Source organism: Syzygium oleosum, unplaced genomic scaffold (genome assembly GCF_021117445.2).
Source record: "Syzygium oleosum isolate NSW1041296 unplaced genomic scaffold, Sole_v2.1 Sole_v2.01, whole genome shotgun sequence".
NCBI lineage: Eukaryota > Viridiplantae > Streptophyta > Magnoliopsida > Myrtales > Myrtaceae > Syzygium > Syzygium oleosum.
Genome location: NW_026607485.1, coordinates 24,676,704 through 24,694,180, shown reverse-complemented (window position 1 = coordinate 24,694,180; position 17,477 = coordinate 24,676,704). Strand labels below are relative to the sequence as shown.

The following is a 17,477-nucleotide window of genomic DNA, read 5'->3' as shown; positions in this document are numbered from 1 at the left end:
TCGTTATTTTTTTTTTTCGGCTCAAAACGTGTTATTTTCACGGTAGATTAAGGACTGTTACTTAATCGGTTCTCGTATCTATGAAGGAAAAATAGTCTATAAAGAGTAGCATTTTGCTTCTCCCTTCAAAACAGTCTCTCTCCTGCTGTTGGCTCTCTTATCTCTTTGGCTATTCTCGTTCCTTCACCAAAAGATCGTTCATGTCGTGCAAATCTGCTCCTCCATCGCCAGCGCAATGCCTCGTTGTACGTCTGCGTCACACACTCTTTTTCCATACATCTTCATTTATGCCGCGTCTAAGCAGAGCACAAAAAAAGTTGATTACCTCTCCTCGCATCCATGAAGAAAACGAGAAGAAAAAAAAAGAAGGAAAAAACAAACTTCTCCAAACGCGATTGATGTTTCGTGTTTTCGGAAACGCAGGTGGGATTCGGTGGGATCTGTCTGGATTACTTGGCTGTTCTGTCCACTTTCCCGAAGCCTGATGACAAAACCAGATGCAAGAGCATGAAAGTACTTCCCTGTCTTTCCTCTGTGATTTATTCTTTGAACACTCGCCTTTATTTTTCAAAAAATGAATAATTTAAAAAATATTTTCAGAATAGTGATCGCTTGTATCGCTCGAAATAATTAATCAATAAAAAATACTTTTATTCATTTTCGTAAGAGATATGAGCCATTTTTTTTTTCGAAAATATTTTCCGGATCGTTCATTTTCCACGAAATAAATTGAGTTTCAATCTGTACTTTTGGCCTTTCGTAGCTACGGACTTGTTTTTAAAGTTTGGGAGCTGACTGATTGCATGGGAAGATTGTTCTCGCGTCGGTTTGTGTTCTTTGTAACTTATAAGAGGCTCAAATCACTCACTCAGGACTACAGGGGAGCTCATGTCTTCCTACCCAGAGAGCATGCCAATGGGACCTGAAATTTTCTAGCAAACTAAATCACGAAAGTCACTTAAGTGATGGCTTTTTAAAAGTTGTGGTACTTATGTGATCGTTCGAAAAGTTTTAGCATAAAAATGAGCGCCCTACAAAAATAACGATAGCGATGTCGTCCTTTTCCATAAGTGAAAGTGTTCTGAATACTTCCGGACCATTTGTGTAGTTGATGCAAAGCATACATTCGATTCTTCACACTGGATGAAGTACAAATAGTCCCTGGGTCATTCATCCCGGCTTAGGCTTGCGTCTTGCATGGTCTATTAGGTTGGAGCGGTACTTCAAGAGCCCGGGATTCATTTACCCAAGATGGGCTTCCTCGACGTAAAGGAAAAGGGACATTGGATGAGAAGAATTTCACTTGACTATTGTTAGATAAAAGAGTCGTAACTCAGGGCAAGTTCTCATGCTAAAGAAAATATAGAGAAGTACTTCACGCCATTTAAGGCCGAGTCGATTCAAATGTATCAGAGCCCGGGTACCCACGAGGTGTGGATGGCCACATAGGCTCTGTGTAGGAGCCAAGTTATCCTCATGATGAAGAGTATATAGAGCAGTATACTGAGGACCTCTAGCCCATTAAGAGGATCATCAAGCATTTTTACTATAAGAAGTTACATGTGAAATGTTACTCCGCTTCATAATGTAGATGTTGGAAGGCGACGAATCTGGAGAAGAAGTGTGCAAGGATTGAACAGAGATAAGATATCCGCCGGAGGAAATCTGTTTTCTTTTTCTTTGCTTATCAACGTTTGTGTTACTTACTTTTGATCATTCGAACCATTTCTCATTCTTGTTGATGTCATGGAACAAAATTGTTTGCCAGTAATGATACTTTTAAGACAACTAGATTGCTGGAGTAATCTTTAAATCCATTGTCTATTGTCAGGTTCAAGGGGGTGGAGATGCGGCGAATGCTTTAACTTGTTTGGCTCGTCTGGGTGTGAGAGCAAGGCTTATGTCTAAGGTTACTGGTTGGGATATCTGTCAATTCTTCCATAAAATTTCCATTTTGATCTAGTCAAAATGTCTGGCTGGTACCTTTGGGGACCATATTTGGTTTTTTAGCTAAAAATTTTCTGCATGCTTTGTGAACTCACTAGATTGCAAATGACATCCATGGTAAGAGCCTATTGGAGGAGCTAACGGTTGATGGCGTCGATACCTCTTTTCTCGTGGTAAGCTTTAAACTGATACCTTGACATTTAAGGGAGCAACTTGAAGTAATCATCTCCATATGCTTGGCAAATGATTAGCTTGCGCATCAAGCTGGAGTAGATTATCTAGCTCAAACCCGTTTCTTCATCAGCATACTCTCCAAAAGATTCTAGTGTAATTCATTTGGAGATCATTTGTTTTCTATAGGGGAATCTTCTCAGCAGCTTTAAAGTTTTTGCTCAAGTTCTGATCTGCAGTTGCTTCTATGTAGACTTCAGCAGAAAGAATGATGTCACTGTGAAACTGATTCTGGCGTAGCGGTTACCTAGAAGAGCATTGCATCTTGTACCCGAGTGATTTTTTCCTCCCTAAAACCTTTCCTTTTCTCCAGGTTACCGAGGATGGACAAACGCCGTTTTCCTATGTTATCGTCGACCAATCAACGTGAGGCCTTTTCTTCTCTTAGAATGCGTTTGCTTGAGTCAAAGAATTTTCTTCGAATTAATTAGTTTTATGGACTTCCACGCTTTTGGTTTGCTGAAAATGATCGGTCAACGGAAAACCATTTACGATCAAAGAAAATATGCGTACTTAAAACATTTTTCTTTATCATGAAGTTTTATCCGAAATAACACACCCTTAATTGGACCAGAATTTCATATAGTATTGTAAGCCTGTTTGAGCAATTATGCTTCCCTATCCTATTATCTTTTGTGTTGGAGTTCACTTTGTGATATCGAGAATAGGGATATTGGCTTTTCAGTGGCAAAATCTGTAGATGATGGATGCTTCTTACATGTTCCGAATTCCGGTTCATTCAATCTTCAGTAGCCTTTCCTTAGCTTCAGTTCATCTTTTCCGCAGAGGGAAGTCATTTAAGACTGTCATTTCTAAGAATTCAAGGATACGGTTACTCTCTGCAATCCCTTGCGCTCAAATTCTGAGAAAGAGACAGAAGTTAGGATAGTTCTTGGGATACCATGCCAAATGTCCTGTCGTGTTACTTTGTACTGGATGATTTCTCAGAACAAAAGGTTAATAAAACGTCCTGCGTTTACATATATGGCTATTGACTTTGATGAGACTTTCAGGAGAACCCGTACTTGCATTTTGACACCGGGATTCCCTCTCATGAAACCGGCTGACGTTTCCCCGAGCTTAAATTCTGCACTCGAAGGAGCGAGGCTTGTCTACTTTGATGCAAGATACACAGATACTGCAATAGTCGTTGCCGAAGAGGTACAGCCATTTTATTTGTTTAGGATAACTGTACTGGAAGTCATAAAACTAAACTTGAAAGTATAATTGAGTCCTAAAACTTGTCAAAGTGATGCAATCAAGTTCTTCTGTTAACTCTGTTTAACTCGATTAATGGAAAATGCCGACGGGACTTATTTTATTATTTTCTCTCTCTAAGACTAAAACGATGTCGTTTTGGGCCAAATCCTATTTTTAACAAAAATCTTAATTAAATAGATTAATAAATAAAAAAGCTAATTTTTCTTTCTGAAAAAAAAAACAGTGGCAGGCTATCATTTGCCGCAACCCCACCATAGCCTAAAAGGGCCGAGGGGGTCGCCGAGGCCTCAATGATGGCTAGCAACCCTCGCCTAGAATTGGCTGGGGGTTTGCGACCCTCACCAAGTCAAGTCCCAGCCAGCCCTTTCCCGCGATTGTGAGATGGCGGCGGTAAGGGCCTACTGCTAGTTTTTTTCTTTTATATCTTCTTTTTTTTGGGGGGAGAAAAAACACCAAAAACCTTAAACTTGTACCTATGTGACATATTTACCATCCATCAAAGTTCTATCAGATAATTTTCTAGCCAAAACAACATTGATTTTGTTTCACTTAAGTCATATGGGTGCCATGTCAATATCGTTTGCCTTTCGGCATTCATATAGGTAGGTTTTTAATGAAGCTCATTGACGGAATCTTGATGTAGAGTAAATGTGTCACATATGTACAAGTTTGGAACATATGGTGTCACGGAAAAAAATTTAGGGTAAATGTGTCACAGTAGGCATTATTTGAGGTTTTTTGCGGCTTTTCCCCTTTTTTTACAAAGAAAAATTTGCATTCTTAATTTTTAATCTAATTTAATGAAGATTTTGGTTAAAAAGAGGATTTGAACCAAAACGAAGTCATTTTAGTCTTATTTTTCATATTCTAGTGAGGTCAATGCCACGTCAGCATATTTCGTTAGCCAAATTGGACAGCGTTTAGGGAATGACTTGATTACCACTTTTACAAGTTCTAGGACTCGATTATATTATTTGTGAGTTTTATGTCTCAATTACACTTTCGCGACAAGTTTGAAGACTTTCGGTGCATTTATCCCTATTTGCTTCTACTTTTTGTTGGTTCTTACTATTTGAGATACAGTACAATAGGAACTCTCTCCCTTGATTTGTTTGGGAACGATCGTCGAACACTCGTATTCTAAGATTACATCTCATTTGTCGATGCAGGCAGCAAGGCAAAATATACCCATTCTCCTTGATGCAGAAAAGAAAAGACCAGGACTGGATGATCTTCTTGACTTATCCGATTACGTCGTATGTTCAGCTAAATTTCCACAGGTAAACCAACTATAAGGAAGTCCTGTCTGTTATTGATTCTTGAACTCTTGGCCAGATGATATAGGTGCTAATCATCTGCTCGGAAATACATCTGATATCTAGCTAACAAATTATTGTTTATTAAGAAAACTTTTCTGAGTTTAGTTTTCTGAATGCTTTTGCTAAGAAACTCGTCGCACTACATCGCAGGTATCACTCAGTAGTATATCTTTCTTCCAGGAGTTTCCTCTGATGATTTGCTATAAGTTAACTAGTAACCTTGACCTGTTGAACATATAAATTTGGTCGACATCGTCTGATATAAAGGGTCTGAGTCGTTTATTGGAGCTTTTGTCTGCTTTCGTTGTTTGTGCTTACTGGCTGTTCGGTTTGTCACGAACTCTGAACTTGACATGATTTTTCGGTACCAACAGGTATGGACAGAGGCACCATCCATGCCTAGTGCCCTTATATCCATGCTCCTTAGATTACCGAAACTGAAATTCGCAATCGTGACCTTGGGGGAACATGGATGCCTGATGCTGGAGAGATTGTCAGAAGGTAAGTTCGGGACTCTGGCTGTCGCTTTCTTTCCCCCTTATGTGAGAATGCCTTCAACTGATGCTTACTTGTAACTTTATGTCCAGCAGAGAACCCTCTGATGGGAGAAGAAGATGCCGATAACTTATTGCATTCTTTGGAGCAAGAAAAAGATGATAGTGTAGACATACCAATGTGCATTCCATCAGTAATGTGCTTCTCTAGTCGATGTCAAAGAAGCTTGCTTGTCTTATTATTGTGTTTCAGGCCAGTTACAGATGCTAGAACAGCATTCCATAAATTTCAACAATTACCATCAACTGATAATAATTTTTGGATAATAGAAAGTCGCTTAGTAAAAAATTGGATCATGAGATTGAACCTATCAACCAACTGCATAATTGAATGCGAAAAAGCTGCCTCCAACTGAATTCCTATTTGAAACTTGTTGCCAGATATCTTGTTAACTCTACTCTTGAAAACGCTGCTTATACATTTCCTCTAGCCATTGTCCATGTCAATCCTCTGTGCTTATAAGCAAAGCAGTCTAGGAAATGCAGCCTGATTCGGTAAAAGCACTTTTATGCTAATGAATTCAAAATACACTATGAACTCTCTTCTTACTTCCCGAAAGCTAACAATTGTGATGAGAGAGCCTAAGGCCATATAAACCACACATCAAAGTCTCATACCATCGACGTGGGATCCAAGTCCTATACCTTATAATTAGGATCATCAATATATGATGTTTGAACACAATCTAAGTAGTCTCGGATGGTAGTTGCCTTGCACAAGCCACCTTCCTCCATCATCACCGAATTGAAGGCAGGTTTCAATTTAGTACTACTGTACAATCAATACAGAAGTTTTCTCCAGTTTCTGCTTTGTCACGAGTACTTCATTCATTAGGTGTAACTGGGGGAGAATATTTTGCCAATCTCAGCAGGTTTATATCGGTCGTCTCTCAAAGGCAGCTCTGCAGTTGTTGATAGTTTATAGAACTTTCCGTATTAGAAGCATGCGCACTACTAGGGCAGAAATTTGGTTTTGCACTTGAAGTACTGTCTGTTCCCGCACTGTTTATTGTTTTAGCTTGGAAAAGCACGACATTGTCTGGTTTGCAACTTTTACACTGGAATAAAAATTAACGACTATTTGTTTCCCTGTCAGAAAGTGGTGAAATTGAAAGCAAACGGAATCGGGTCATTGACTGGTAGATTATTCGTGTGTACAGCCGAAAGGATACCACCATCAGAACTTGTCGACACAACTGGCGCTGGCGATGCTTTCATCGGAGCTATCCTCTATGGTAGGCTTAGGCATAAATTAGAAACGCTTCACTTGTTTGTGCAGATAATCATGCTTCATAATCATATTGGTATAACAGAACTTGGTTTCTCACTCCATAACCTAACTAAATTACATATATTCTGTCATGTGATAAATGACAAATGAAAATCATAAACCCGGAGATCATCATGCAAATATAGCGAGTGTGGCCAGACCATGGTCAACACTAATGTTTGGCTGCAAATTCACCACGAACTGTGCAGAAGGTCGTATGCTCCATATCACATGATATTTAACCATCAATCATAAAACACAAAGTATCATATGGGAGAGTGAGATACCGCATTACACTCCACATCAACCTATCGATGTGCTGATGCATCAGTTCTCTCAGATGAAGTCCTTGACGTGCTTTACTTTCGTTCTCGTTCTTGCAGCGTTGTGTATGAACATGCCCCCGGAAAAAATGCTTCCCTTCGCTGCCACGGTGGTAAGTAGACTTTCTTCATTCGAATTGATGAAGTGACGAGAGAATTACAGTTGCTACCTAAAAAGAGTGTCTAAGCTTAGTTAAATCAGATTAAAGATAGGAATATCACATAATTTTGTCATATTTCTGAGTCGTTCTTTTTTCATCGCGCAATTTTTCAACTCTAGGCGGCTGCCGGGTGCAAGGAATTGGGGGCTAGAACCGGTCTTCCCTACCGGACCGATCCGCGTTTGGCTCCGTTTTTAGGACAAACTGGCAATTCTGCGAAATCAAACGGAGGATGTCTTCCGGGTAGGTCAAGTGTCTGTGTTTGAAGAAGAAGACGTAATCAACACCGACACTATTGGTTTGGTGATATCAGGTGACATTGCCCCGCAAGTCCTAAACCTTATCTATGGAATGCAATCGAGTACTAAACTTCTAGATTGGTATAATCAAGCCCTAAACTTTTAGCATAAGGTGTAATTTAAATCTTAAACCTTTCAATAAATGTAATTCAGTCCTAAACTTTTACTAAAATGTAATCAGGTTCTAAACTCGTAGCGAAAAGTGCAATCGAAAGCTGCCAAAGGCAAACTTGGAGTGTTCCCCATAAAGACTTGATTGAACTATGATAAAGTTATAGAATTTGATTAAACCAATTGAAAGATTTGAAACCTTATCGCATTCCTACATAGGATTTATGATTTTCACTGCACTTTTCCCGGTGATATCATGTTGGCATGCTACATATAGTTTTTGCAAGGTATTCTTTTCTCGGAGGGGAAAATGCAGAGGAAGTCCTAAATGTTGTGTATGGAATGCAATCAAGTCCTAAAACTTCTTCTAAAAGCGTAATGAAACCTAACAATACCTAAGATTGCCTATGTATCACTCAAAAAGTGCTTATGTGGCACTCCTAAATTGCACTTTTCAACATAATTTGAGGACCTAATTGCATTTTCCCATGAAGGTTGAGGATCTAGTTGAACCAATTGACGGGGTTAGGAATTGATTGAGCTAATTGAAAAAGTTTAGAACCCAATTGCATTCCGCATTAAGGTGTCAGGACTCGTGGTGAAATTTTCCCTTTTTTCAGACAAAGACGTCTTTCTTTACTGATATTGTAACTCTAGTTCGTAGTGATGTGTTGTGTGAATCTGTCATTGCTCATAAGCTTTACCTGCTGCTCGTTCGCCTCTGTAATCCTATGTAATGTGAATAAAGCTGGGGCAGGTGCAAAGCAAGAATGAAAATCTGCATGTTTCGACTCTGTTCTGGCTCTAACTTATATTTTTTCTTCGCTTCTTCTCTTAAACAACCACAAAGAATGAAACCAAGGAACAGGGATAAAGTATCCATTCTTGACTTTCACTGGAGTTGCAGTGTAGTTTCCTAATCGAGTTTTCATGGAGATCAAGTCTATGTGTGTCTGCTAATCAGTTATGGAAGACGGCTGCGTAAGTCTACCTGTTGGAGAGTACAATGACGAACACCAAAAACATTTTTTTCCGACAATGTTCGACCTTGTTGATGGATGTGACATTTATATGAATTCAATCCCAATTTACACCTGGAGATCTTGGGATTTGTATATTACTAAGTCGTCTAGTTGGTTGTCGTCGAATATGATGCGTGCTCGCACTTCATGTCGAGCAAATGACATTGTGTAACTGGGATGCAAATCACCAAATTGCACTGGTCGGGAAGGTTGACACAGGGACATGCCTGAACAATTGGGTTTCCTTGTGCTGTTTGTCCGCACAACTGTCTCTGCATCGTTGCTTAGTATTACTCAAAGCGCCAAGTCGTTGTCCTTGAGAACGAAATTAAGCAAAAACAATATACAAAAATGAATGAAATGAACTTCACATGTAACCTATATGCTCGAGGAGTGAAATTTTGATTACTAACCTTAACTCATCAGGTTGACCCGTTAGTTTTTTCTTTTGTTATAAGAAAGGGGCAAAGTCTGAGCACTACACTATTACTTTCCTAACAGAACTTGACACAGTCCGATCCCCTATCAATAAGAAAAAGTAAACCTCCTGATAGCCTATATAACTATAAAGTTAGATTGTCATTTACATAGGATCGAATGACTTAATTTGCTAATCAATCTGCATGAGTTTCCTTCCCTAAAAGTATGTGTAATTTTGACCCGTTGGAAATAGTCTAACAATTTCCCAATCCGAACCAAAGTTGAGAGAGGGAGTTGCTTTCTAAAGAAGGGAAAAGGCCACTTGAGAGTCCGAAGTTCTATTTCGAGCGATGAGCACCACACTCCTATAGTTTGCGCGAACCCAACAAGTTGAAATCATGGGCAGGGAAGACAAGTCGGCCTCGTGAAGCCCATCAACATCAACCTCCTCATCTGAAATATAGTCAAGCACCCGCCAATGCCAGGCCTCAATTTATTCATTTGAACAAAAAATTTGTGAGAACTTTAAATTGGACATATGTAACGATGAACGATACCATTGATGAATCCAATAAAAACTATCATATCATTCATGGAATGATTGACCTAAATTACTTGGAGCGTGGACCAACCAATATGTAGAACAAAAATGGGCACGCGAAGTGTCATTTGTTAAAAAATGGAGTATGATAAGGGTCGTCAGACTTCCGTTTTAAATATGTATTTAACCTTTTTTATTTAGTTATAATAGAGTCAATAAATAGATAATATAATTGTCCCACCCAAAAAACTTAAGTTGATAGGTGGAGGTAGACCACATTTGTATAAAAAATATATATACCCATCAAGCGACGCGGGAGATTTTCAACATGTATGTTGAATCTCACATGGTCAGTTTCCTAATTGCTTCTCTGAGTTCTTCTCAACAGTTTCAGCGATTACTCGACTGCTCGGGTTCTTATTGCCCAAAAAGTGCAGAAACAATGGCCATGTTTCTTTACTCCTCATACCCAGTTTGCTATGTTCAGCATTGAAGTATGCAGCTGTCATATGATTAATGGTAGAATAATCGTGTCTTAATTCAATATGAAGAGTCGAGAGGCAGTAAACAATTTGCACTCATGCTCCTTTTGTAATACCCAAGCCAATTGGGACTGTTCATTGATATTTGAGGATGGACAACTTGTGGTCTAACTTGTGGAAGTTCGATATAGCTCGTACTCTACTGGGTACATTCATTTTATTACTCCACTGCCGTGACAGCAAAAATACGCACCCACATGCGCGCGCATGTGCACAGACACTTTCACACATACAGAGAGAGAGAGAGAGAGATGTCATATACAGAGTTGCTTTGATCAGGAAACATTCTAGACTATTGGTAGTTTTATACATGGCCGTGTTCAAGAAGTTCGATCATTTATATCAGTCAGTCTTCTTCGCTATAATACCTGTTTTGCGACTACTTATCAAACGTCAATTAGCACTGCTTTTAGCATGGCCATAAGTCTGGATGATATATTTGTAGAAGGATTCACCTGCAGATTTGGCTGCTATTGATGCTAATGATTTTCTAAGCTATCTTTAGCCATCTCCATAAGATTTATTTCAGCGGTGAAGAGTCCATTTCGTGATGCTCGACCATCCTATTGTCGGGCTGCTTCAAATTGTCGAGCTTTGGGAGCTCGGACAAGTCTTCCGTACCGCACAGATCCGCACCTAGTGCCCTTTCTGAGCTGATACCGCCCAAATACCGACAGGCAGTGGACAAAAGGGCGAATCTAGAGGGTAAACGAGAGAAACATGGTCAAATCATCAGTGTCACTCGAATCCAACTCATTTTCGACCCACTCAAATCCGACCCGACATATCTATTCGAAAGGTTTCACTCATGAGTCACCGAAGATGACCTAACATATCTTTGTCGATAGCTTGGAGGGAATAATCAGCCAAATTTTCATCACTTTGCCTGATCTGAAACATGGGGGGGAGCTCAATCATCCGATCAATCCGATCAATCCTAGATTCGCAAAAGGGACAAAAGCTCAATCATCGGATTGAGTGGGACGTTATCTTTGTCGATAGCTTGTTTCTTCATCCGATCAATCCTAGGAAAAGAGCTTTTCTTCGTCTTTCTCGAAAGGAACGTTATGCTAGAGATCAGCAAAAATTAGTGCTATACGTGGTTGGTACTTGTCTATCCCAAGCTTTCTAACAACCGGTGGATGATGCATTAGTAAAACATGCAGGCGAAACTTGCAGCGCAAGTCTAACTTTCGCAACCGAGTCAGATCAAGCCACCAAATGATTCCCCCCACTCTATTCGTATGATAGAGGGCGTCGACATTATTGACTTGGTCGGCATAAAAGAAAGACTTCCCCCGGTCAACGGTTTTGTCCTTCTCCTCCCCCACCGAAAGTTGTCCCCATCGATTGGAGGTTTTGAGGGAGGCAGGGGCCGTCTACTCTTCATAAAATATTCATCAGCTCCATAATTTGTCACAACTGACCTGATCCGTAGAAACTTATAAAGCAAGAATTACTGTTAGGGGCAAAAAGCTGGTTGAAAAAATTTACTAAGAAAACACCAACCCATTGTGTTTGGGGGACGATCCATGTGTTTTTTTTTTGGTCAGAAGAAAAGACTGTTCATTGATATCTAGTAAAGACAGAACCCACTTTCGGGGTCTCAAAACAAAGCAGATCTCTAAGGGCCTGCGGAGGATGGGTCAACCAGTGTTCAGTGAGTGCTTTTTTCTTGTGTGTCGTAACTACCCAGTCCGCCACACTATTCCTAGACCTATTACAAAACTGCAGTTTTATGTTTGAAAACGAAGACAGCAGCTCACGTGCTTCACTGAGGAGAGCACGATGTTCCCACAGCATACCTTCTGGAGACTTCAAGCTATTGACCAGATTTAGGCAGTCTGACTCCAAAATTAGGTTTTCATCCGCACGGGGAGAGAGGAATTTGAGGGTTTCCACCATGGCTAGGCTCTCGGCTTGCTCGGCGGAGGAGGTGAGGACGTCCTTGGCAAAGCCGTCGATCAAGATCCCAGCCGAGTTGCGGCATACACAAGCTATTGAACCTTCAAAGGAACCAGGTTGGTGAGCTGCATCCATATTTACCTTTGTTTCGCCCCTCTCTGGGGGACTCCAGACATCCTCCTCTGAGTGGCTTACAGCTTCAATTGGTCTGTCAAGGTTGTTCCATCTGTTGAAATTTTTTAGCAACTGTCGTCCTTTTTCAACCAGCAACTGTGGGTCCGGGAGGAGCCTTCTAAAGACGAGGCTATTCCTTGCTTTAGAGATTTCCCAGAGTACAACAGAGACTAACTCAAATTCGGGGGAGTTATTTCTGCTGGGTATGAATTTTATCAGCCATTCATCAAAGCGGGAAGTTTGGTATTTTGAGATCTGGATGTTGAGTGCAGGAACATCCCAGACTTCCCTCGTCCACTTGCATAGTAGGAATAGATGTTCTGTGGTTTCTGCATGAACTCGGCAGAATGGGCAATTCAGATCAGGTACCAGTTGCCTTCTGTACAAATTTTCCTTCGTTGGTAGTGCGTTTTGGCATACGCTCCATACAAAGTTTCTGATTTTGTGGGGAGTTTTCATTCTCCATATCCTCGTTCCGAGTTTAGTAGGAGTTTGATGAGAGGAGGAGCGGAGTTGAGTTTACTGTTTTACCTTTTGCGAAGGGTGTTGTAACCGCTCTTAACAGTGTAGTCGCCTTCCTTCGTGCCCGTCCAGATCAGTTTGTCTTCATTCATTTGTGGTCTGATATGTACTGTGAAGATCTCTCGTACTACCTGTTCATCGAATAGTCGTCGCAAAAGCGGTTCCTTCCATGTGCTTTCCTCTTGGTCTATCAATTCATCAACCTTTTTTGGGTCCCCTGCATTAGCCGGTCCCCCTATAATTCCCCTTTTGAGCCACTTATCCTCCCTGATGTTAATATTGTGCCTATGACCACATGACCGAGTCTTCAATTGATGTGCGCCCCATGAGTATGCTTTGCCATCCCCAAGATGGTCTGGATCCCTTCTCTGCCTTCCAGAAGCTCTTGGTTGGGTAGTAAATACCCTTTAAAACTTGACTGCACAGAGTTGTATGATTTTGTGCTAATTGCCAAGCTTGTTTACCCAGCATGGCCTTGTTAAAAGATATTAAATCCCTAAACCCAAGGCCTCCTCTGTCTTTTCTCTGTTTGAGAACTTCGGCCTTCCTCCAGTGCATTCCTTTTGTTGCTGGTTGGTTCTTCCACCAGAAGGCTGTGATTTTTTTCTCAATAGCTCGACATACTGAAAGTGGAATCTTGAAAATTGACATAGCGTATTGAGGTAATGCTTGGACAACAGTTTTGATCAGAATTTCTTTCCCCGCTTTAGACATTGTGTTCTCTTTCCACCCTTCAAGCTTCATATTTACCCTTGCCAGGATCCAAGCAAACATTTGCTTTTTAGATGCTCCCCAATCAGAAGGAATACCCAAGTACTTCCCTGTCTTTTCAATCTCTGGGACCCTTAGTTCTCTAGCCATATTACTTCTTAATTCACTAGGGCAGTCCTTGCTGAAATATATCCCTGACTTGTTCAAGTTAACCGCTTGTCCTGAGGCAAAACAATACTGGTGAATGATTGCAGCTAGGTTTTGACATTCTTGTAGCTTACCATCGAGGAAAAATATTGAATCATCTGCAAAGAGCAGGTGAGATAGTACAGGGCAATGTCTATTGAGTTGTATTCCTTTGATAGTGCCATCTTGCACAGCTCTTTTCATCAGCATTGACAGGAAATTTGCAACCAGTATAAATAGGTATGGGGATAAAGGGTCCCCTTGCCTTATCCCTCTTGTAGGTTGGAAGAAAGGCTGGGGTTCCCCATTCAACTTGACACTCAAAGAGGTTGTTGTAACACATTGCATTATCAAATTCACCCATCTTTCATTGAACCCCATTGTACTCATACAAGCCTTCAGAAAATCCCATTCTATCTGATCATACGCCTTTTGCATGTCTAACTTTAGGACAGCCTGAAACTTTTGTTTTTGCTTGTGAACCCGTAATTGATGCAGAACTTCCTGAACTACAAAAATGTTGTCTTGGATTTGTCGTCCTCCTACAAAGGCACTCTGTTCAACTTCTATCAATTCCGGGAGCCATGGTTTCAGCCTATTTGCTAGCACTTTGGAAATGATCTTGTATGCGAAATTGCACAAACTTATAGGTCTAAACTCGTCCAGCTTCTCTGGGTTTTTAACTTTTGGCACCAAAGAGATAAGTGTTCGATTCAGAAGGGGGTTTAGCACACCAGTTTGGAAGAAGTTTCTGACCTCTGAAAATACTTCCTTCTTTATGACTTCCCAATGATGCTGAAAGAACTGGCCATTCAAGCCATCCGGACCCGGGGCCTTTGAGGTTCCAAGCTGGAATATTGCTTGCTTGACCACCTATAGCGTTACGTCCTCAATCAGCCTGAGATTAGTTTCCTCCTTCACACGGCAAGAGCAATATTGAAGCAGTGGAGTAAACTGTCGATGTCCAACTGAAGTGTACAGTTTCCTAAAGTGGTCATATGTCATCCTCTTCAGTTGTTCTTGGTCTCGGATCCAGTTTCCTGTTGAGTCCTTCAACATAGAAATTCTGTTTCATTGTCTCCTCTGAACAGTAGAGGCGTGAAAGAACTTAGTGTTTCGATCCCCCCACTTGAGCCAATTAATCCTCGAACGCATTGCCCAATACATCTCCTCCTGACTCCATAGCCTTTGAATGTCATCCTTCAGCTTTTGTAGTTGTTCTTTTTCCTTCTCATCAGCTGGACTGTTTGTTATACACTGTATTTGTCCCATTAAGAGCTTAATCCTGTCCTGCCCATTTATGAATTTTTTCTTACTCCAGCTTTGTAAGGCAGCTGCAGCTTTTCCCATCCTGATCAAGAGGCCCTCATTCGCAGGCGTTGAAGAATTCCATGCTGTTTGTATAACTTCTCTGCATTCTTTATCTTCTAACCAAAAAGCTTCGAAGCTGAAATTTTTCTTCTGCCTCTTACGGGCTTGATAGGTAGACAATAGGATCGGGCTATGGTCAGAACCAATAGCCGGTAATGCATATATTTCTGCCTCAGGGAATTGTAGTCTCCAATCCAGATTACTAACTGCTCTATCCAGTCTTTCTTTCACCAGCTCTTCTCCTTCACGATTGTTTGACCAGGTAAAGGCACAACCCTTACTTTCGAGGTCCATTAGTTCGCAGTTATGCAGGAACTCTCTAAAAGCATGGAGTCTATAGTGCTCAGCCATTCTTTTGCCTACCTTTTCCCAATGATACATAATATCATTAAAGTCCCCCAAGCACACCCAAGGCAGCTGGTTTACCCGACTGATTCTATATATTTCTTCCCACATCTTGTCTTTTTCCTGGTAGGTTGTTGGTGCATGGACAAATGTGACTAGCATTCTCATTTTATAGTTGTCCTCTTCACATTCGATGTCTATTAATCCCTCTGAAGCTGATAAGATTGATAAAGCAGCAGGGACATTCCACAAAATCGCTAGGCCGCCTCTTATTCCCGTTGGGTTAACCACAAAGCACTCATCATATTTCAACATCCTCCTTACCCAGTGTATCTTTTCTTCTCTGTTTTTTGTTTCCATGAGAAATAGTACCTCGGGCCTTTCTTGAGCCACTAGGGCTCTCAAAGCTTGGACTGTCAGAGGTGTGCCCAACCCCTGACAGTTCCAACTCAAAATCTTCATATGGATCCCGGTGGCTTATTAGGGCTAGCCACCACAGCCCATTGTCCCGAGCCTTCCACCACCTGGATTGGCGTTTCAAGTAGTTGATCTTCATCTATGAGTAACGGTTTGCCCCCTTGAGAGTTGTATGGGCTGAACCTTCTAATCCTCTTGCGAACGGGAGTTTTCTGCCCACTTTGTTTCTTTTTATTGGCACTAGCTGGTATCAGACTAAGACCTGGTTTTTTGGGAGGTGCTTGATTTCCAGCCAATGTAACAGGAAATTTACCCAAATGTTCACTTTGACCTACTGGAATACTCATTGCAGTAAGATTAGTCTTTGTGCTGTCCTGCTTAATATGCTGAATTTTCTGGATTTGGCTGGAGCTGCTCTCCTCGTAGATCACTATTTGTCCAGAGTGGGTAGGTGTCTCCGGGATACTTTCCTCTTCCATAGGTTCAACTAATTCTTTCCCATGAAATAACTTCCTGAAGGGGATGTTGCTACTTACCTCGGCCTTCAGCCAAGGGCTGAATAGTCTATCCTCATCAGTGTTCACATCTTCGACGCTAAAAGGCACATCTTCACAGTCAGAAGCATAGTGGCCTATTTTCCCACATGAGAAGCAAAAATACGGGAGCCTCTCATATTTAAAATCCAGCCAGATTTTCTTCCCTTCATTGTCAGCAAGCATTCCTGACTGCAGGGGTAAGTTAAGATCCAATGTCACTCGCACCCTTCCATACGACACCATTCCTCTTGTCTCAATTTTAACTTCTCGCACTTGTCCTATGTTACCAGCTACTTCTCGAACAACTTCCTCTGAAATCCACTCAAAAGGAAGCCCCAGAATATGTACCCAGAAGTCACACGAGTCAAAGTTGTAGCTTAAAGCTGTGGTATTTGGTTCCCATTGTTTCAAGATCAAGAGATTGTTCATAAAAGACCATGGACCTTGGTCCATCACTTTTTTCCTCATAGCTTGAGAGTCGAAGGTTATTGCAAAAATACCTTGTTCTAAAGGAGTAAAGTCTGCATTTTCCACTCGCCATGCTCTCCGCATTGTGTTTTGGAAAGCTTGGAAGTTGATTTTTGGATTTTTGAGGAGTTGCCCTATCAGAGTTAAATTCCCATCCTTGCCTTTCGCTGATGCCAGAATCCCTTCGACATTCTTAGTGACTTTGTCTGACCACATTCTTCCTAATCTTTTGCAGAGCAGGGCCAACCTGTGGTTTGCATCTTCATCCGGCTCCATGGAGGTGGAACTTAATCGCAGTTACTGTAGTTCCTCGAGCTGAAGGACACAAGATTTACTTGCCTTCACAGTTGAGTTCCGCTCCAGAGCGTGATTTTAGTGAGACAAGTTGAAGGGTTGTGGGTGGGTGATGAGTTGACGAGGCATTAGGTTACTGAGGAGCAGTTCATGGTTCATGGTGACTGAGCTAGATTGGGAAAAGAAGAAGAGGGACATTTTGGGTTTCCATTGGCTAGGCTGCCCCAATGGGTGGAGGGAAGCACTTCCGAGAGAGGAGAGTGCATCACCTCTCTTCCTCCTCACTCACCAACCGCCGCCAAAGAAAACACCACACTCCCCTGACGATTTTCTATCAGGCAAAAAAGCAAACACTTGGTGTGCACTCATTGATACCTCAGAAATTTGAAGAAGACGGGGAGCCACTCTAGTACTGACATCACTGAGTACCACCAAGTTGCTGTTGAACGGTTCTACTACTTCACTATCACACAACCAGCAGATGAAATTTTAGCCCGGACGGAGCAGATCATCCTCGTCTCGGTCGGGGGGGAAGATGGCGACCTGGGGTGAGAAGCGGAAGAAGAAGGGAATAAGTGAAGATGATG

The 17,477-nt window shown here is 41.3% G+C and overlaps 1 protein-coding gene and 1 long non-coding RNA gene across 5 annotated transcripts; both read left to right on the top strand.

Annotated features, from left to right (window-relative positions):
• The first annotated feature begins 98 nt into the window (after window positions 1-98).
• Window positions 99-8,230, top strand: LOC115676269 (uncharacterized). Of its 2 annotated transcripts, none has more exons than XM_030599148.2 (12): window positions 99-245; window positions 424-513; window positions 1,832-1,909; window positions 2,046-2,120; window positions 2,492-2,544; window positions 3,192-3,339; window positions 4,569-4,679; window positions 5,093-5,219; window positions 5,306-5,406; window positions 6,369-6,507; window positions 6,926-6,978; window positions 7,146-8,230. In XM_030599148.2, the coding sequence occupies exons 1-12, from the start codon at window positions 201-203 to the stop codon at window positions 7,290-7,292; spliced, it is 1,167 nt and encodes a 388-aa protein (XP_030455008.2). In that variant the 5' UTR covers window positions 99-200; the 3' UTR covers window positions 7,293-8,230. The 2 variants fall into 2 exon arrangements, with proteins under 2 accessions (XP_030455008.2, XP_030455009.2); XM_030599149.2 differs by having other exon boundaries at window positions 100-245; window positions 5,309-5,406.
• A 3,274-nt stretch (window positions 8,231-11,504) lies between these two features.
• On the top strand, window positions 11,505-17,168 carry LOC130140610 (uncharacterized). 3 transcript variants are annotated; one of them, XR_008818609.1, is made up of 3 exons: window positions 11,505-11,982; window positions 12,134-12,243; window positions 16,832-17,168. It is a non-coding gene; the product is annotated as an uncharacterized LOC130140610 (long non-coding RNA). The 3 variants fall into 3 exon arrangements; XR_008818610.1 differs by having other exon boundaries at window positions 11,505-11,986; window positions 12,189-12,243; XR_008818608.1 differs by having other exon boundaries at window positions 12,134-12,405; window positions 16,832-17,157.
• The last annotated feature ends 309 nt before the right edge of the window (window positions 17,169-17,477 follow it).

What these genes read in the sequence shown, in the direction of transcription:
- LOC115676269 (XM_030599148.2), top strand. Translation starts at nt 201, where the DNA reads ATGTCGTGCAAATCTGCTCCTCCATCGCCAGCGCAATGCCTCGTT. An exon ending in CCAGATGCAAGAGCATGAAA is followed by an intron (nt 514 to 1,831) that starts GTACTTCCCTGT and finishes GTCTATTGTCAG; the next exon opens with GTTCAAGGGGGTGGAGATGC. An exon ending in TTCCCTTCGCTGCCACGGTG is followed by an intron (nt 6,979 to 7,145) that starts GTAAGTAGACTT and finishes TTTCAACTCTAG; the next exon opens with GCGGCTGCCGGGTGCAAGGA.